The sequence below is a fragment of the Pseudonaja textilis genome, chromosome Z (assembly GCF_049901715.1).
Source record: "Pseudonaja textilis isolate UNSWEBS1 chromosome Z, rPseTex1.2, whole genome shotgun sequence".
NCBI classification, from domain to species: domain Eukaryota; kingdom Metazoa; phylum Chordata; class Lepidosauria; order Squamata; family Elapidae; genus Pseudonaja; species Pseudonaja textilis.
Window position 1 is genome coordinate 126,355,557 of NC_142008.1, and position 18,938 is coordinate 126,374,494.

General features: G+C 49.1%; 1 protein-coding gene across 1 annotated transcript in view; it reads right to left on the reverse strand.

The window, feature by feature from the left end:
- The window catches only part of RNF31 (ring finger protein 31), a 34,648-nt gene that overhangs the window by 14,124 nt on the left and 1,586 nt on the right, over positions 1–18,938 (reverse strand). Inside the window, 14 exon segments of the mRNA XM_087916772.1 lie at positions 763–936; positions 2,383–2,592; positions 2,681–2,863; positions 4,521–4,784; positions 6,418–6,693; positions 8,619–8,659; positions 8,662–8,996; positions 9,791–9,837; positions 9,840–9,994; positions 12,619–12,676; positions 14,485–14,538; positions 14,674–14,829; positions 16,717–16,863; positions 17,977–18,161. Of these exon segments, the coding sequence (XP_087772898.1) occupies positions 763–936; positions 2,383–2,592; positions 2,681–2,863; positions 4,521–4,784; positions 6,418–6,693; positions 8,619–8,659; positions 8,662–8,996; positions 9,791–9,837; positions 9,840–9,994; positions 12,619–12,676; positions 14,485–14,538; positions 14,674–14,829; positions 16,717–16,863; positions 17,977–18,159 (2,283 nt within the window). The 5' untranslated portion in view covers positions 18,160–18,161.

An 18,938-nucleotide genomic window follows, 5' to 3' on the forward strand; every position in this document is an offset into this window, starting at 1 on the left:
CATGGACAAAAAATTTTTGGGATATACTATAGAACTAGACAAGCAGCAAAAACTTTGGGATAGAAATTATAAATTGACAATGGCAACTAAATCTAAGGAAAAATTGTATAAAATGTTTTATAGGTGGTATTTGCCATCAGCAAGACTGGCAAAGATGTTTTAAAACATGTCTGCCAAATGTAAATATAATCAGACATTGGGCACATATCATCATATGTGGTGGACATGTCCAAAAGCGAAAATACATACACGGTTAGAAAAAATGTTAAAGCAACGCATAGATTATAAGCCAGAAATATTTCTGTTAGGCATAGTACCACAAAAATATGATAAAGGGAATATATATTTAATATTACCTGTCTTGATGGGAGCAACAATTGTATATGCATGGACAAGCCCATAGAAGATGTAATTTAAAAAAAAAAACTAGATTGTGCAGAAATGGATAGGTTGACATTAAAGAAAAAAAGATAAAGAAGATACAGAATATTTTCAAACATGGGGACTTATTTTATAAATAGTTTGTCAACAGAAGTAGAAATTAGAAATCGGAAAAATTCTATTTGGTATGTCGTCTGTTTAATATATTGTTATATTATATATTACTTTGTAAGCAAATTGCAACAGATAATACGCGGTTCATAAAGCACTTATGGATGTTAAAAAATATATATAAATAAACTCTTTTAAAAAAATAAAATAAAAATACACTGGTACAAAATCAGAGAAATGAGGGGAGAAATGGGATAGGAGAAGCATCACCTGGATATCAAGAGTAGAGAAATAATTTAGAAGTTCAGTTTCATCGCTGATCTCCGGCTCGGAGCAAGCTGGACACACTAAATCCGTGATGTGTTTCTCCTTTACGGCAATGGTGAAGTGCAAAGCAAAACACTCCGGACAAATTGTACACTCGCACGACGTTAGTGACTGCATCTGAAGAGAGAAGGACTGACAGGTTAACAGAGTTGGAAGGGACCTTGGAGGTCTTCTAGTCCAGCGGTCGCCAACCGGTGGGCCGCGGCGGCCCACTGGTCGGCCGTGAGAAAATTTTGGTGGGCCGAAGAGAAATCTCACCCCCAGAGCACTCCCCCCAAAGCAATTAATCCAGGCTGCGCAGAAATTGGCCTGCGGAAACCCGCATGGCCCACGGAATCCCTCCCCGCCCACTCACTCGTCACCAGGCAAACTTGCCTGCTAAGTTGCTATTTTTCCTTTTTCCGACCATCATCTTGTTCTGCTGTGCCGGGAGATTTAGATTAGCTAGGAAGCAGGATATGGCTGGATTTCTTGCTTTCTTAGCTAGTCTTTAGATCCTCGGCTCTGCTTTTAAGCACAGCCAACCCTCGCTTAGGACTGAGGGTTCTATTATTCTGCGCAGACTCACTGCAAACAAATTTGAGAGACTGAGCTAGCTGATGGCGGATAGATAGATCACTGAATGATTCTGTGAGCAACTCAATCTTACCTGCCTGCTTTGCCTGATTTTGGGTAAAAGTTGCTCTTTTTAAATAAAAGATCCAATATTTACATATATGGTGTGTTGTGAGTTTGCTTGCAAGCAAATTTTGTGTGACAGACTGAACTAGCCGATGGCGGATAGATAGATTTCTGAGTGAATCTGTAATTCTGTAAGCAACTCAATCTGCCTGCCTGCTTTTTCTGATTTGGGGTAAAAGTTGCTCTTTCTTATAAAAGAAATCTATATTTATATAATATTTACATACAACCCATGCCCAGCCAGTCACATGACCACCAAGCTACACCCATAAATTAGGCCACGCCCACAGAACTGGTTAGTGGTCCTTGGGATTTAAAATTATGAGTTTGGTGGTCCCTGAGGTCCAAAAGGTTGGTGACTCCTGATCTAGTCCAACCCCTTGGTCAGGCAAGAAACCCTAATACCATTTCAGACAAAAGGTTGTCCAATCTCTTCTTAAAACCTTCCAGTATTGGAGCATTCACAACTTCTGGGGGCAAGTTATTCCATTGATCTAATTATTCTAACCATCAGGAAATTTCTTAGTTCTAAATTGCTTCTCTCCTTGATTAGTCTCTACCCATTGCTTCTCATCCTGCCCTCAGGTGCTTTGGAAAATAGCTTGACCCCCTCCCTCTTCTCTGTGGCAGCCCCTCAAATATTGGAAGACCGCTATCCTGTCTCCCCTGGTCCTTCTCTTCCCTAGACTAGCCATGCCCGGTTCCTGCAACCGTTCTTCATATGTTTTAGCCTCCATTCCCCTAATCATCTTTGTTGCTCTTCTCTGCACTCTTCCTAAAAGACTTTCAACATATTGTTTTACATTGTGGTGACCCAAACTGAATGACGGGTCGGACGCAGTCAACCAAGCCCCAGCATGGACGAAAGTTGCACGTCGGTACCTTGTTCCGCGGCAAGGCCAGGCTGCAGACGGCGCACTCCCAGCTGAGCAAGCGTTTGATGAAGTCGCGGTTTGGGGAGGCCTTGACAGCCTCCACGATGTCCGACAGCTCCCAGCCTTCGTCCGGCTGCTCCAGCATCAATGAGACCACCAGCTCGGCCCGGCCCCAGCTGGGCAGAGACAGCGAGGCCAGGAGACGACGCAGCAGCGCCTGGCGAAGAACGAGACGGAAAAAGGACCAGGGGTGCCTCCCGCTGGATCTCCGGCCCGGGGTTCCCTTCCCTTCCTCTCCTGCTTACCTGTCGGTCGGCGCTCTGGAAGTTCACCGGAGGGTCTTCGCTCTCCCAGAGCCTCTGGTGGAAAGGCGCCAGGCGGGCCCGCTGCAGCTGCACCAGGGCCCGCCATAAGTCGCCGTTGTTCTCGTACAGGGCCTGTAAGGCAGGGCCCCGCTCTTCAAAGCCCAGGGACTTCAACTCTCTCACCTGTGGAGCAAACCATGCCTGGCGTCACCTTCCCAAAACCGAGCCCTAACCGGGATCTAACCTTGTTAGCGTCCCCTTTCAAGAAATAAACCTGACATATCTTTAGGCAACCTTGTCAGGCCGAAGAAGGATGGACTTCAACTCCTGGAATTCCCCCAGCCACCAAGGGTTTGACCAGAATTGGGCCTGGATATGAGGAATCACGGGTAGTCCTCGAATTAACGACCACAGTTCAGCTCAGCTTTTCTTGTTGCTAAGTGAGACAGCTGTTAAGTGAGTTTCCCCCATGTAATGATTTTCCTTGCTGTAGTTGTTAAGCGAATCACTGCAGCTCTTAAGTTGGTCCTATGCAGGGGTGCGATTCAACCGGGGGTAAGGACTGGTTTGGTGAGAGCACGCACAGAGTTTGAGAAACGCTCTGTCAGGATTCCGGCCATCGCCCTAATTAAATCACGATTCTCGAGCCAAACTTCAAGAAACTCCAGAGGATTCATTAGAGGCACCACCCTGTATGAAGCCAACTCTGACATACGTCACTTACAGTCCCCTGAATTCTGATCATGTGTGACCATAGGAACGCTGCACTGGTCGTTAAGTGTGAAAAGTGATCTTACGTCACTTTTTTCTGTGCTGTTGTAATTTCAAAACGGTCACTAAATGAATGCCTGTAAGTCGAGGAGTACGTTAAACGTAAGCCATGACTCTTAATGATACCACGTCGAGATCTACCTGTATGGCTGGATTACCTTTGTCGCATTTTTTTTTTCATAGGGAAGCTTTCTTAGTAGACGGTGGGAAGGCGGCAGATGTAATATATCTTGACTTCAGCAAAGTAGGAAAAAAATAACCCATGACAAGCTAAATTAATAACTGAGTTAAAGATGGGCTAGCTAGATGGCTTTGAAAGGACCTATTGACATGAATCAATCTAACCTCTGCTCTTCGCATCTGTTAAAGAAGTTACTTGTACAATTTGGCGAGGATGGGAATCATTTGTTCGGAATTCGTTCTGTAAGAGAATTGTATCTTTTTCTATCTGGTTTCTTGCCTCTGCAATTTGCTTCAGAGCTAGACACATCCTTGGAGACGATTCCCATGAACATCCTGCTCCACAGATGGGGGTGAGGGGGTGGGAAGGAGCTATCCAGGAGCACGAACCCACAAGGACAAGGGGTACTGTGTAAAATAATAAAGTATGGACTGAGCACGGACAAACAACGCTCCATGGAAAAAGAAGGGCAGAGCACGGGCAAGACATTGTCCATGTTTAATAACTTTCCTTTTTTTGTTGATTGGATAAACTTTGTTTTTATCAGCGTAAAATGTATATAATACTCTGAGCTACTCTGGCACTTTTTGGCTATTCCTTACATGCATTTTGCCCGCATGTTTTGGACATTGTATTCACGCAGACCTTTTCGCTTCGGCCAAAGAATTTTTAAAAAAAGCCGCTATTTTTGCAAGCCTCGTTTCGAGTCTCACTCTGTTTGGCATGTCGGGGAAACTTTGGGGAAACTTCAGCTCAGACTTTACAGCTTGGCAATGAAATGGGGAACTGTTGCGCCTGCTGGGGGATTCTGGGAGTTGAAATCCGCCCATCTTAAAGTCGCCAAGGTTGAAAAACACTTATTTTCCCATGCATTTTGTGCAAGCTCACCTTGCTCCGACGGGCACTGAGGCAACGGCTGATGGCGTCATCTACGTCGCCCCGGCTGGCCACCCAGGCGGTTTGGACTTCCTGGAGGGTTATGGCACCCAGGCCACCATCAGGCTCCTTTTCGCCTCGCTGAGTAGCCAGTTCCGCCATGCCTTCCAGGACGCAGGGCAGCTCCGACTTCAGCCAGGCCAGGGGCAGCTCGGCTCCCGAGTAGCACAAGGCGGCCTCCACCATTTCGGGGGCTACGCCCACGGTTTCCGCCTCCTGTGGGGCCAAGGTGACAGAGCCAGGGCCAAGGTGAGAGGATTCTAGCAACTATATTGGCTGGAAGGACAATGAGTTTCAGGTAGTCCTCTACTTAGGACCGTTTCATAACCCCCCCTCCCCGAGGAGACAACCGCGGCTAATGGGTGGTTCCTCCTGCCATTGGCTGGGTGTCTCCGGCCAATCCTTTGCTCTCAGGCCAACCCACCTCACAGCGTTATTGTTGTTGTGGGGAAAATTGGTGGAGAGTATTGTGTATATTAGCTAACTGGAGATATTAAATTTTAAAAGGCAGGATAAACATACACGCACAAACACCAAGGCACGCATAGCTAGGTGTCTATCTATAATATGTATACGCATAATTGTATCTACATTATACCTATAACTATATATCCAACTAGCTCGATACCCGTGCTTCGCTATGAAACTATATGGTTGCGCTTAGTTTTTTGGGGAGGAAAACAATGGGAAAAAATTCTGCCTCTAACTACCAGCATCGATCTGAATTCATCTGGCTAGCGTCCTGTCAGTGTGTGAGAGTTAAGGGCTGTTTGGAAACTGAAAGAGTATTTGCTGTGTGAGCATGGAGACAGCAAGGAGCCTGGGCGTGGCTTAGCTCAACTGTTCTGTACTAAAGCTGCTCAGTGCTGTGAAACTTAAACTTAAAGTCCTCCGCTTGTGTTTTGCATTTGGAAGAGATTTCTTTTCAGGTGGGGGAGCAGGACTCCTTTGCATCAGTGTGTTAATAATAATAATAATAATAATAATAATAATAATAATAATAATAATAATAATAATAATAATAATAATAATATAAGAAATACTCTAAATGCTTTGATGGTCATTTCGAGAAATCCTTTCTTAGGGAGCACCAAACACCGAGAGGAACATATGTGCCCAATTTCAAGTTTGTAGGCTTTACGGTTCTGGACACTTTGACGATGCATGGGTCGTCTTTTGCCTTTATATATATATATATAGATACATACATGAAAATAAAGAAAATATTTAATATATTTAAGAAAATAGATACGTACGTATGCCTTTCTCTCTCTCCCTCTCTCCCTCCACCAAATCTACTTATCATTTCTCCCTCCCTCCCTCATCTATCTATCCAATCTTCCTATCGTCTGTCTGTCTCTCTTTCTATTTTTCCATCCATCTATAGCCTGACTTCCTGTGGCAGCCCCTGAGATACTGGAGCACTGCTATCATGCTACCCCAATCCTGTTTTTTCCATTAAACTAGACAGACCCATTTCCTGCAACCGTTCTTTGTACGCGTTTTAGCGTCCAGCCCCCTAATCGTCTTCGTCGCTCTTCTCTGCACTCCTTCCAGAGTCTTATAACTTCTCTTTTTTAACACCGGGGAGGCCGAAAACTGGACGCGGTATTCCACGTGTGGCTTTTTCCAAGGCATCATAAAGCCGTATTAACACTTCGTGTGGTCGTGAATAGAGACCTCTGTCCGTGCAGCCTGGTATGGCTTCCTATCCGAAGGTCCTTGGGACCCCAAAAGATAGCCACCACCACCCCGGAAATGTGTGGGGACTACAATTCCCACGACAGCCGGCATTCAATTTGAAGAGGAGGGGCAGTGGGTTTGCAGGGGTGTGTGGGGGAGAACTCACCCTGATCATATCCACCATCTTCTGCCCGTCGTCCCGAAGCTTCTCCTGCCTCTGATGCTCCGCGTCCTCGGGCGAGGCGGACGGGGCTCTCCAGAGGCCCTGGGGCTCCCCGGGGGCTTCCACCACCCCTCTCTTCACCCTGCCCACCTCTTCCTTCTCTTCCCGGGCGAGGGGGGCCTGGGTATCGCCGTGCAGGCTGGTGCAGTTGCACATCTCACAGATCCGTCGGCCGACGCTGTTGCGGAAAGTGCAGTGGTCACACTGCCAGCTGGGGGCCTGCGGAAAGAGAGAGGTGGCGGGTGGGTGGGGGGAGTTCCGGGCTCAAGATTAGCGCCGGGGGGGTAACTTATCGGGCAGGGCGAAGATCGGACACCGAGATTGGGGGACAGGTAAAATCTGACATCAAAAAATGGGCATTGGTAAGTTAAATTCTGTGATGGCTAAAACCAGGCGTTCGGGATCAGACGCCAAAAGAAAGCGCGCGCATGCACACACAAATGGGCGCACACAAGCGGAACTACAATTCCCACATTTCCCGTGAGAATCTGACATTGAGCCGAGGCACGGCGAAGATCGGACACGACAAAGAAAAGACCTCATAAATCACGCCCAGCCTCAATCTCCGATCTTAGTCGTGCCAGTTTTGGTATTTATCTTGATGTCTGATCTTAAACATGTTTGGTCTCGATGCCTGATTGCAGGCAGGAAAGCCCACTGGGCGACTTTGGCCCAATGACTGGGAGACGGTGAGTTCTAGTCCCGCCTTAGGCATGAAAGCTAATTGGGTGACTTTGTACCAATCCCCAGGAGACAGTGAGTTCTAGTCCCGCCTTAGGCATGAAAGCTATCTGGGTGACTTTCGGCCAATCCCAGGAGACGGTGAGTTCTAGTCCCGCCTTAGGCAGGAAAGCTATCTGGGTGTCTTTGGGCCAATCTCCAGGAGACGGTGAGTTCTAGTTCTGCCTTAGGCATGAAAGCTATCTGGGTGACTTTGCGCCAATCCCCAGGAGACGGTGAGTTCTAGTCCCGCCTTAGGCAGGAAAGCTATCTGGGTGACTTTCGGCCAATCCCAGGAGATGGTGAGTTCTAGTCCCGCCTTAGGCAGGAAAGCTATCTGGGTGACTTTCGGCCAATCCCAGGAGACGGTGAGTTCTAGTCCCGCCTTAGGCAGGAAAGCTATCTGGGTGTCTTTGGGCCAATCCCAGGAGACGGTGAGTTCTAGTCCCGCCTTAGGCATGAAAGCTATCTGGGTGACTTTGCGCCAATCCCCAGGAGACGGTGAGTTCTAGTCCCGCCTTAGGCAGGAAAGCTATCTGGGTGACTTTCGGCCAATCCCCAGGAGATGGTGAGTTCTAGTCCCGCCTTAGGCAGGAAAGCTATCTGGGTGTCTTTGGGCCAATCCCCAGGAGACGGTGAGTTCTAGTTCTGCCTTAGGCATGAAAGCTATCTGGGTGACTTTGCGCCCAATCCCAGGAGGCGGTGAGTTCTAGTCCCGCCTTAGGCAGGAAAGCTATCTGGGTGACTTTCGGCCAATCCCAGGAGATGGTGAGTTCTAGTCCCGCCTTAGGCAGGAAAGCTATCTGGGTGTCTTTGGGCCAATCCCCAGGAGACGGTGAGTTCTAGTTCTGCCTTAGGCATGAAAGCTATCTGGGTGACTTTGCACCAATCCCCAGGAGACGGTGAGTTCTAGTCCCGCCTTAGGCAGGAAAGCTATCTGGGTGACTTTCGGCCAATCCCCAGGAGACGGTGAGTTCTAGTCCCGCCTTAGGCAGGAAAGCTATCTGGGTGTCTTTGGGCCAATCCCAGGAGACGGTGAGTTCTAGTCCCGCCTTAGGCAGGAAAGCTATCTGGGTGACTTTCGGCCAATCCCAGGAGACAGTAAGTTCTAGTCCCACCTTAGGCAGGAAAGCTATCTGGGTGACTTTCGGCCAATCCCCAGGAGACGGTGAGTTCTAGTCCCACCTTAGGCAGGAAAGCTATCTGGGTGTCTTTGGGCCAATCCCCAGGAGATGGTGAGTTCTAGTTCTGCCTTAGGCATGAAAGCTATCTGGGTGACTTTGCGCCAATCCCCAGGAGACGGTGAGTTCTAGTCCCGCCTTAGGCAGGAAAGCTAACTGGGTGACTTTGGGCCAACCACTGGGTGACAGTGAATTCTAGCCCTGCATTAGAAAGCGGTTCCTCTTGGAAGCCCCCGTACTCACATCTTCCTGCTGAAGTCCGGTTTCCTCCCCCCAGGCGATCAGGGTTTGGCGTCGCCGGTGCCTGGTCTCCCAGCCAGGCGCGGCCTCTCGCACACGGCGCACAGGACGGTGGCCGACTCGTTCTCAAAGGTGCAGGTTTGGCAGGACCAGCGTCCTCTGGCCAGCTGGCCTTGGCTGGTTAGCTCGTCGTCCAGGCCAAGGTTCTGGGGGGTCTTGCACCCCCGGGGCCGGTCGCAATTTATGCAGAGGATGCAGGAGGCGTCGTTGTTCTTCTGGCACGCTGCGCAGCGCCAGGGAGGGCGCTGACTGGGGGTGATGTGGGAGGATGAGAGTGCGGGGAGGCTGGGGGCCCGCAAGGAAGTCGTTTCCGAGGGGATGCTAGAGAGGCTGTAAAGAGACGGGAACCCAAAACTGAATCAATCACAATTGAATGACTAACGAATACATTAATCAATTCCATAATTTGGATAAACCATCTGGCGCGTACAGGTTTCTCTCTCTGGGCACCATGAGAATATATATAGTTGGGGCGGGGGGGACGGGACTCCGTATTGGCGACAGGAAGGGCATCCGGCCAGTAAACACTCAGCTCGATTCAGTAGCCCCGACTCCACTGCGCAAGGGATTACGAGGTCGCTGAAAGATGATGATGATCTGGTGCGTGCAGATGGGGCCTTGACTTACAACCATTCGTTTAATGACCAAAGTTACAACGGCCCTGGAATAAGCCACTTATTATGTCCGTCACGTAGTGTCCGCACGATCACGTGATCAAAATTCAGGCGCCGGGCAACCGACGGTCGCAGCGTGATCGTCATTTGCAACCTTCCCTGCCGGCTTTCCACCAGCTAAGTCAATGGGATTTGCTTAACGGCCGCATGATTCGCTTAATGACCGCAGCAATTTGCGGCAAAAAGGAGTCATGAAATCGCTCGCAACTCGCTCACAATTTGGGCCCCATTGTGGTCGTTAAAAGTCAAGGACTACCTATATCCTAGATGCACCTTTTTGGGACGGGGGAGAAATAATTTCACGAGGGGGAAAATAAACGGAGGGGCGTTTTGCTTTGTACCCTGAAGTCAGAAGCCGGAAACCATTTCCCCCGTTTTGCGGGGGAGTGTCAGAGCCCGCAAGGCGTCGCGTCGCGAGGTCTGGCTTGGAGACTTGCACACAAGAGGCTACCTGGGGTTGGGGGCGGTGGGGGACTCTGCCAGGCCCGGCCGGGTTCTTCATCGGTACCCGATGGTGATGTGTCCGGGAAGGATGCTTATGAAACAGCCAATCGCAGTTAGGGCACAAACTCTGATTGCAAGCCGCACAGTGCTCCGACGGGGCTTCTAAACCACAAAGCAGGCAGGTGTCTGGAGGCAGGTTTCCTGCAGGCCGAAAAGAGAGAGAGGGGGGAGGGAGGGAGGGGAGGGAGAGAGGGAGGGAGAGAGACAGAGACAGATACAGAGAGACAGAGAGAGAGACAGAGAGAAAGACAGAGAGAGACAGAGAGAGACAGAGATACAGAGAGAGAGAGACAGAGAGACAGAGAGAGAGAGAGACAGAGACAGAGAGACAGAGAGAGAGAAAGACAGAGACAGAGACAGAGAGAGACAGAGATACAGAGAGAGAGAGAGATACAGAGAGAGAGAAAGACACAGAGAGAGAGAGAGAGACACAGAGAGAGAGACACAGAAAGAGAGAGACACACAGAGAGAGAGAGAGACAGAGACACAGAGAGAGAAAGACAGAGAGTGAGACAGAGAGAGACAGAGATACAGAGAGAGACAGAGACAGAGAGAGAGAGAGAGAGAGACAGAGAGAGAGTGAGACAGAGAAAGACAGAGAGAGACAGAGACAGAGAGAGACAGAGATACAGAGAGAGGGGGGCAGAGAGAGAGAGAGACAGAGACAGAGAGAGAGACAGAGAGAGAGACAGAGACAGAGAGAGACAGAGACACACAGAGAGAGAGACAGAGTGAGAGAGAGAGAGGGAGAGAAAGACACAGAGAGAGAGACAGAGAGTGACAGAGAGAAAACAACAATAATTTTCTCAAGTTTTGTTCTGCTTAGGTCTGAAAAAGTCAAGATTCAGTTCCATCTCTGCATCAGAGGCAGATTTTTATTTCCAAGTTGTCAATCACTCAATCAATCAGAATAGAGCTGGAACGGACCTCTGAGGTCTTCTAGTCCAGCCCTCTGCTCAAGCAGGAGACCCTTAACATTCCAGACAAGTGAAGAAGAGACTGGACAGTCTCTTCTTAAAAAACCTCCAGTGATGAAGGGCCCACAACTTCTGGTGGCGAGCTGTTCCACTGGTTAATTGTCCTCCCTGTTAGGGAGTTTCTCCTTAATTCCAGGTTGCTTCTCTTGATTAATTTCCACCCATTGTTTCTTGTCCTGCCTTCAGGGGCTTAGGACAATAGTTTGACCCCCTCCTCTTTGGGGCAGCCCCTCAAAGCCTCGAATGCTGCTATCACACTGATCCTTCTTTTCTGCAGACAAGCCAAACCCAAATCCTGCAACTGTCGTTCGTATGTTTTAGTCTCCAGGCCTTTGATCATCTTGCTCTTCTCTACACTTTCTTTGGGGGTAGGGTGCGGCTGAAATTAACTACAGAATCTACAGGTAGTCCTCGGCTTACGACCACAATGGAGCCCATACATTCTGTTGCAAAGTGAGACATTTGTTAAAGTGAGTTTTGCCCCATTTGACAAACCTTTCTTCCTGGCCACCGTTATTAAGTGAATCAACCGCTGTCGTTACGTGAGTAGTGTGGTTGTTCAAAACGTCACTGACCTGGCTTGGCAGACGGTCGCAAAAAGGGGAGCCCGTGACCCCCGGGACACTGCAACGGTCATAAAGATGAGTCAGTTGATGAGGACCATGTCACGGTGAGGATGTTGCAACAGTCATAAGTGTGAAAAACATTCGTAAGTCGCTCTTTTTAATGGTGTTGCAACTTTGAACGGTCATTAAATGGGCAGTTGTAAGTCGAGGACCATCTGTATTAGAAAGCTTCCAGAGCAGTTTCTGGAGATTCTCCGCCATCCAACTGGATTTTCTGGTTTTTTTTCCCTGAAGACGTTTCGCTTCTCCTCCAAGAAGCTTCTTCAGCTCTGACTGAATGTTGGGGAACGGAAGGATTTACACTCCTTGCAGACAGCTGGTTGTTTGCATCCTTTTAGAGGGTCCTTGAGGCCACTTGGAGGTTTGTCTGTGCCCTCAGGGGTCACCTGAGTAGTGCAAATGAGTGTGGAATCCACAACACAATCCTTTCAGAAGTCCCAAGAATGCCCCTCCTCTGTTTGCACTACCCTGGGGGACCCTGCGGACACAGACAAACCTCCAAGTGGCCTCGAGGACCTTCTAAAAGGATGCAAATGACCAGCCCTTCTGCAAGGAATATAAATCCTTCCATTCCCCAACATTCAGTCACAGCTGAAGAAGCTTCTCGGAGGAGAAGCGAAACCTCTTCAAAGAAAAACGAGAAAGTCCAGTTGCCCCTTGGGGGGGAACACTTTTGGGACCTCTAGAGCAGGGTCTCCAACCTTGGCCACTTTAAGACTTGCGACTTCAACTCCCAGAATTCCTCATCCAGCAAAGCTGGCTAAGGAATTCTGGGAGTTGAAATCCAGAAGTCTTAAAGTGGCCACGGTTGAGGACCCCTGCTCTAGAGCAGCGTTTCTTAACCTCAGCCCCTCAAAGAGGTGTGGACTTCAACTCCCAGAATTCCCCAGCTGGGGAATTCTGGGAGTCGAAGTCCACATACCTTCAACGGGCTGAGATTGAGAAAGATGACTCCTGGATGATCTACGATCGGTCGGAAGATCCTTCAGACGTCTCCCCTGCCTCTTAATAAAGAAGATCCTTCTTCTTCCAATCTTGGTTTATCTCAACCCCGCCAGCATTTGCCATCCAGGTTCGATTACGAACCGGGTTTGCCTTACAAAATACGCCCCACGCATGTGGCAGCTTACAACCAACCCCCTGCGCCTTTTTCTCCCATTACCTGCGTGAATCATGGTTAAAAGTGGATTCAGGGATCCAGCATCGGCCGTCTTGTTGACCTGGAGAAAGACAGAAGAAACAGGATCGTCGGAAGGAGGAGCAGGATAAACCTTCATGCTAGGTTTTCCTCCCTTGAAGGCCAAAGTAGGCCTTGAAGAAAATTTAGAGGCCATCCTGAAGGAAGGAAGATCAGCCCGTAGGCCAGTTGATGATCCTTCTCCCTCCGGATACAGAGAGTCCTTGACTTATGACCACAATCAAACCCAAAATATCTGTTGCTAAACGAGATGTTTGTTCAGCGGACCTCTGGCTGTTCGGTTGTTAAGTGAACTTGGCTTCCCCGTTTGTCAGAATGCCGCAAAAGGGGGAGCACGTGACCGCGGGACACTGCGGCCGTCATAAACATGAGTCCGTGGCCAAGCACCTGAATTTTGATCACGTGATGGGAGGCTGCAACCGTCGTTAAGTGTGGAAAATGGTCTGAAGTCACGTTTGTCGATGCCGTGGCGACTTTGAACGGTCACTAAACGAAACCGTGATAAGTCAAGGATGGGCCTGTGCGTGGGATTATCTCCTTCATCATCCTCAGCCAGCACATCTGGTGGAGGGATAATGGAACCCAGATTGGGAAGCTGGTTTCTCTGGGGTCAGACAAAATGGGATCCAGACAATATTATAAAAGATAATCCGTGACTCACAACCGCAACTGCAAGTCACAACCCCGGTTGCTAAGCATTGGGGTGGCGGTTAAGCAAGACCTGCCTGATCTTTACGATTTTTACCCCCCGCCCACGTTGTGAAGTGAATCCCCGAGGTTGTTAAGTGAATCACGGTCGTTAAGCGAATCGCATGGCCGTTCAGGAAACCCAGCTTCCCCCATCAACTCTGCTTGCCGGAAGCCGGCTGGGAAAGCCGCAAACGGCGATCAGGGGAATCCATGCCTAGGTTGGATCCCATGATCCCAGGGACACTGTGACAGTCGTAAGTGCGAAGCCTGCTCACCACTCACCTTTTTCAGTGGCGTTGTTAACTTTGGGCAGTTCTTAGACGAATGGTTGGAAGTCAAGGACCACCCTGTGCCGATGTCTCTCGGCCTTGAACGCTTGAAGATGGTTGGACTTCAACTCCCAGAATACCCTACCCAGTGGGGGGGAATTCTGGGAGTTGAAGTCCCCCCATCTTCAAGGGGCTGAGATTTGAGAAACGTTGCTATGGAGAGGCTTACAAACAAAAGGGTCTGACCCAGCTCCCCAAACACGACAAACCCTCTGAAGTGAACTCCAAGACTCCTTTAACAAGGGGCACCGGCCAAAATTTTCTCTCTCACCGCAGGCTAACAAGTCCGGCCGGCCAGAAGATGAATCGTTGTCTGCCACATCTATTCGTCTCCGCCCCCTGCCTTTGATCCCCAGAGCTAGGGTGGGGCTTCGCTAGCAGCAGTGGATTTTCCGTCCTGAGGACCGGCCCATAGATTTCCACTGCTCTCCTCTCCTCTGCCTTTGGCACATCCATGCATCAGGCACTGGGCCCAGCTGTTCCTCCTCTTCCTCATCAGCCACCTCCAGACCTGGGGGCTGTTGACTCTCCATCTGAGGGCTGATAGACGGCCCAGGCTCCGCCTCTTCCTCTCTCCCTCTCTCTCTCTCTCTGTCAACTCCATTCCCTCTTCCCCCGCGGAGCTCCCAGGTTGCCTTGTTTCTTATCCAGATTCCCTCACCTCCTCCTCTGATTCGGCTGCTGGAGGGTTGGTGGCCGACGGGCCGCAACACAAAATAACAAAACAACACCCACCCACTCCAAAGCCTGCGAGACCCACTCCGCTCCCTTCCTCACCATTCCCCCAGGTCTGCCGCATAGCCCTGCTCACCTGTAAGCCCTGGCCCATTAATTCTTGCAACACCTGAGGATTGGGGTGCGTTTCCTGCACAAGGAAAAAGAATCACATGTCTCCTTCAATTCTTAGCAGGGACCCCTAAAGGTTCTCTAGCCATCATCTCCTCCTCCTCCCCCGCCCCCATCACAGACCGTCTTGGTCTCACGTCCCGCTGCCCCGTACCGAGAGGACAAGGTTCAGCTCTGCACGAAGGAGCATGACGTCTACGGTGACGGATGCCACTTGAGGGATGTCCGGCTCGGACTGGGAATCCGGGAAGTAAAGCCCATCAGGCTTTTGTTCCGAATAGCCGTACAGCCGGAGGACGTCCCGTCCGCCCTGCCGGAAGAGAAGAGAAGGTGTCGTTTTGGCAGGCAAAGGGGCGACGCATACAAAAACACATGGAAAACCATCAGAGAGAGAGAGAGAGAGAGAGAGGTGAGAGAAAAAGAAAAGAAAAAGAGAAGAAGAGAGGGGGGAGAGGGAGAGAGGGAGGGGGGGAAAAGGGAAAAAGAGAAAGAGAGGGAGAGGGAGAACGAGAGAGGTGAGAGAGAAAGAAAAGAGAAAGAGAGGGAGAAAGAGAGAGGTGAGAGAAAGAGAGAGGGAGGGAGGGGAGGGAAAAAGAGAGGTGAGGGAGAACGAGAGAGGTGAGGAGAGGCGGGGAGAGGGAGGGAGAAAAGGAAAAAGAGAAAGAGGGGAAGAGGGAGAAAGAGAGAAGTGAGAGAGAAGGGGAGAGGGAGGGAGGTAGAAAGGGAGAAGAGATGGGGGAGAAATGGAAAAAGAAGGAGAGGAGAAAGAGAAGAGATAAAGAGAGAGGAGAAAGGGAAACAGAAAGAGGGAGAGAGAGGGAGAGGGAGAGAGGAGAGAGAAGGAGGAAGAAGAACATTTATTCAATGCCAATTCTTATTTAAAAGATTTGGAAATTGCTGGGGGAAAAAAAGCATAATTTCAGCAGATCCATTCCTTCATTTCAACAAAAAACAAAACCCAACTGTATTTTTTTTTTAAAAAAAGGAAACGTCATCCCCTACAACACAACCTCAAATGGGCGATTTAAAGCAGTGTTTCTCAACCGGGGCCACTTTAAGAAAAGGGTGGACTTCACCTGCCAGAATTCCACGCACGGCTGACCGGGGAATTCTGGGAGTTGAAGTCCACCCCTCTCTTAAAGGGGCAAGAGCGCTGTTTTAAAGCGCCTTCGTCCTGACCTTACAGAACAGATTCACATCCAGAAAAACCTGCGGATTCTGAACGCTTTTATCTTGCGTGTCCTGGAACAAAAGGCGGATTCTTATCCCAGATCCCCTCCAGGGAGATCCCGGCTGGAAAGGGTGATCTACCCACACTGCTCTCCAATCTGTAACCAAGCGGGAAAACCCTGTAAAAAAATTAACAAGCCTACCGTATTTCCCCATGTATAAGCCACCCCTTTTTCCAAAATTTTCAAGCCCAAAAAGTAGGGGGTGGCATATACAAAGCAGGTACAGTTTTTATACGTGAAAAATGCATAAAATAATAAAGTAGGAATAAACTGGTTTTCCAGCAGTATGCTATACTTTTTGTAAAAATTGTACGTGATGATACGATTATGAGTGCGAGTAACGCGATAGAAATGCATACGCTAGGCATCGGCCTGAATGCTTCGTTCCTACTCTCGTTCGATCGTCGATTGCTAGCGTCGCCGCACGCTTTCGGCGTCATGACCGAAGTTGTAGATCTAGGCGTCGAATTTTGTTTCTTTGTAAATTTTCTTTCTTCATAACTTGTTTCTCTAATAAAATATTTTTTTCAAAACTTCACAGTCCAAAAATTGGGGGAGTGGCTTATACAAAGGGGTGCTTATACATGGGGAAATACGGTATCTTGCTTATGAAAAACTCCCAGAGATTTCCTACTGCTTAAACCTAGACATTGATCCAATAAATCTTGGAAGCCTTGGGATGCTTTGTGGATTCCCAGGGATTTCCAGGATCACATGACGAAGGACCTGCCCCCCCACAAACCTGATTTCTTAAAAGCTGTCAATCAAAAACTCACTAGATGTGGAAAAAAAAAAAGAAGAGAAAATTGGAATTTAATTCCCGGTTCTATTTTGGCACCGCTAAGAAGCTTCTGCGAGTTTTCTTTTTAAAGCCTTGGGATCTTCTCTAACACAAAATTCAACTTTAAATCCAGCAGGATCGCCACTGAGATAAAAGGATCCAGTTTGGGGGAAGCGGGGCTTACCTGGATCGTGTCCACCGTGTCCCGGAAAACCGGATTGTTAAATTTGACCATTCGCCAGAAATAAGGTTTGCGAGGATGCAGAAGGTTGCGCCCATATTTCTCCAGGATCTGGAAGGCAGTGCAGATCAAGCGGAGACACACCTGGAACTGAAGAGGAATTGGCCGTTCAGCCATATTTTTTTTCCCCTCGGGAGTCCTAACCGGTCCTGGGTTCAAATGCAGATGGCTTACGAGACGTTCCCGGAAGCACGCTTCATTCAGCTGGCACTCAGCTTACGTCCGTTCCTTTAGCGACCATTGGAAATTAAAACGGCGCTGAAAAACAGTGACTCAGGACCGTTCCTCGCGCTTAGAACTGTTCCTCACCCTTACAACCGTCGTCGCATTCCCACAGGGTCACGTGATCCTAATTTCCCAGTCAAGAGTTTCCCGGAGTGACGTGATCACCACTTGGTGACTTCTTCCTGGCTGGTTTCCCACCTAAGCAAAGTCCAACGGGGGAAGCCAGATTCGCTTCGTGACCGTGCGATTCACTCAGCGACTGCGGCGGCAAAAAAAAAAAACGATGCAAAATCGGGTGCGCCTCACTTAGAACAGCTGCCTCGCTGAGCCAGGAAAATCCTAGTCGCGGTTGTGGCTGTAAGCTGAGGACGACCTGCAATCAGCCCACCCAAACTGTTTCGTCTTGAGGACTAGAACCTTGGTTTTCGAAATGGGGAGCCTGAAGACCGTGTCCCTAAATTCCCCACTGGGGAATGCATAGAAAAATGAACCCCAGACCGTACCTGGGCCCTTCCTCCCAGCTCCCCTTAAACTCCGGTCTGCTTCCAATTTCTATTTATTTATTTGTTTATTAATTACTATTTATTAATTTATATGCCACCTATCTCACCTTCAAGGGACTCTGGGCGGTCTGTGACAATATAGAAACATAATATAAAACAGTAAGTACATTTAAAAAAAAAATAGTTCGGTTCATCTGCTTAATTTTCAGCCTTGACAAGGTCAGTTTCTTCCCGCCGGTGGGTTCAAGTAGCATTGCAGGCGGACATTCAACAGGTAAAGCAGCATCCAATACAGGATCTACCCTCCCTAATATCCACTCACCTCCTCAGGTAAAGCACCCCACGTGGGGAAATCTATCGTCCCACTTATCCACTCCTCTCCCATAACGAGTCAACGGAGCACGATGGGCAGACATTCAACAGGTAAAGTGTCCGATACAGGATCTATACCTTCCCTCTCGCTCCCACTCCTCACCTGTTCCTTGACGTTGGCTCGCAAAATGCCCTTGACGTTGATCTGCAGGTATTTCTCGGCCGGAGTCGACGGCGCTTCCACCAGGCGCTGCAAAAGTTCCGCATTTTGTTCGGACGGATTCCGGATCAAGGCGTTAACCAGCTCCTGACGAAGGGCCCCGAAGGTGCACGCAGCCTCCCCCATCTCTTGACCCCCCGCAACACACAAAGACACAACAAAAATCACACGTGAGATGCAATCTCTGGCAAACGGGAGAATTCCTTTGCAGGGAAGAAAAAGCAAAATGTCTTTTTTTTTTAAACTCGGTTTATAACAGCCCTACGAGGTAGGCCAAAGGTGAAGTTTTACGCTGAGGAAGTCTGGGCAAAGGTAGACCTCGACTTATGAGAGTTTGCTTAGTAACCGTTCAAAGTTGGGGGAAAAAGTGACATAGGACCGTTTTTCAGAGTTATGACCTTTTCGGTCAAGTGATCAAAATTCAGAGGCTTGGCCACTGACTCGCATTTACGACAGTCAGTGTGTCCCAGGGTCACGTGATCCCCTTCGGCGGCCTTTTAACCAGGGCAGTCAATGGGGGAAGCCGGATTCGCTTAACAACCATGTCACTAAGTGAAGAACTGCAGCGATTCGGTTAACAGCAACGGTCTCGCTTAACGAAGGAAATTTTGGGCTCAATTGTGCGCGTTAACTCGAGGACTCCCTGCAGTCTGAATCAGAGTTGAAGATGGAAATCTTGTGGACCTCAAGAGACCCCTCAAAAGATTATGAATGATTAAGCCAGCTGGGGGACTTTGGGCCTGTCTCTCTCAGACCAGCCACCTCGCAGGGTTGTTGTGACAAAAACAGAAGGAGGAAGGAGGATTAAGGACTCCCCCCACCCTTGAGTTACTTAGAAGTACAGATAGTCCTCGACTTACAACAATTCATTTTGTGACCATGTGAAAATACACCGGCACTGAAAA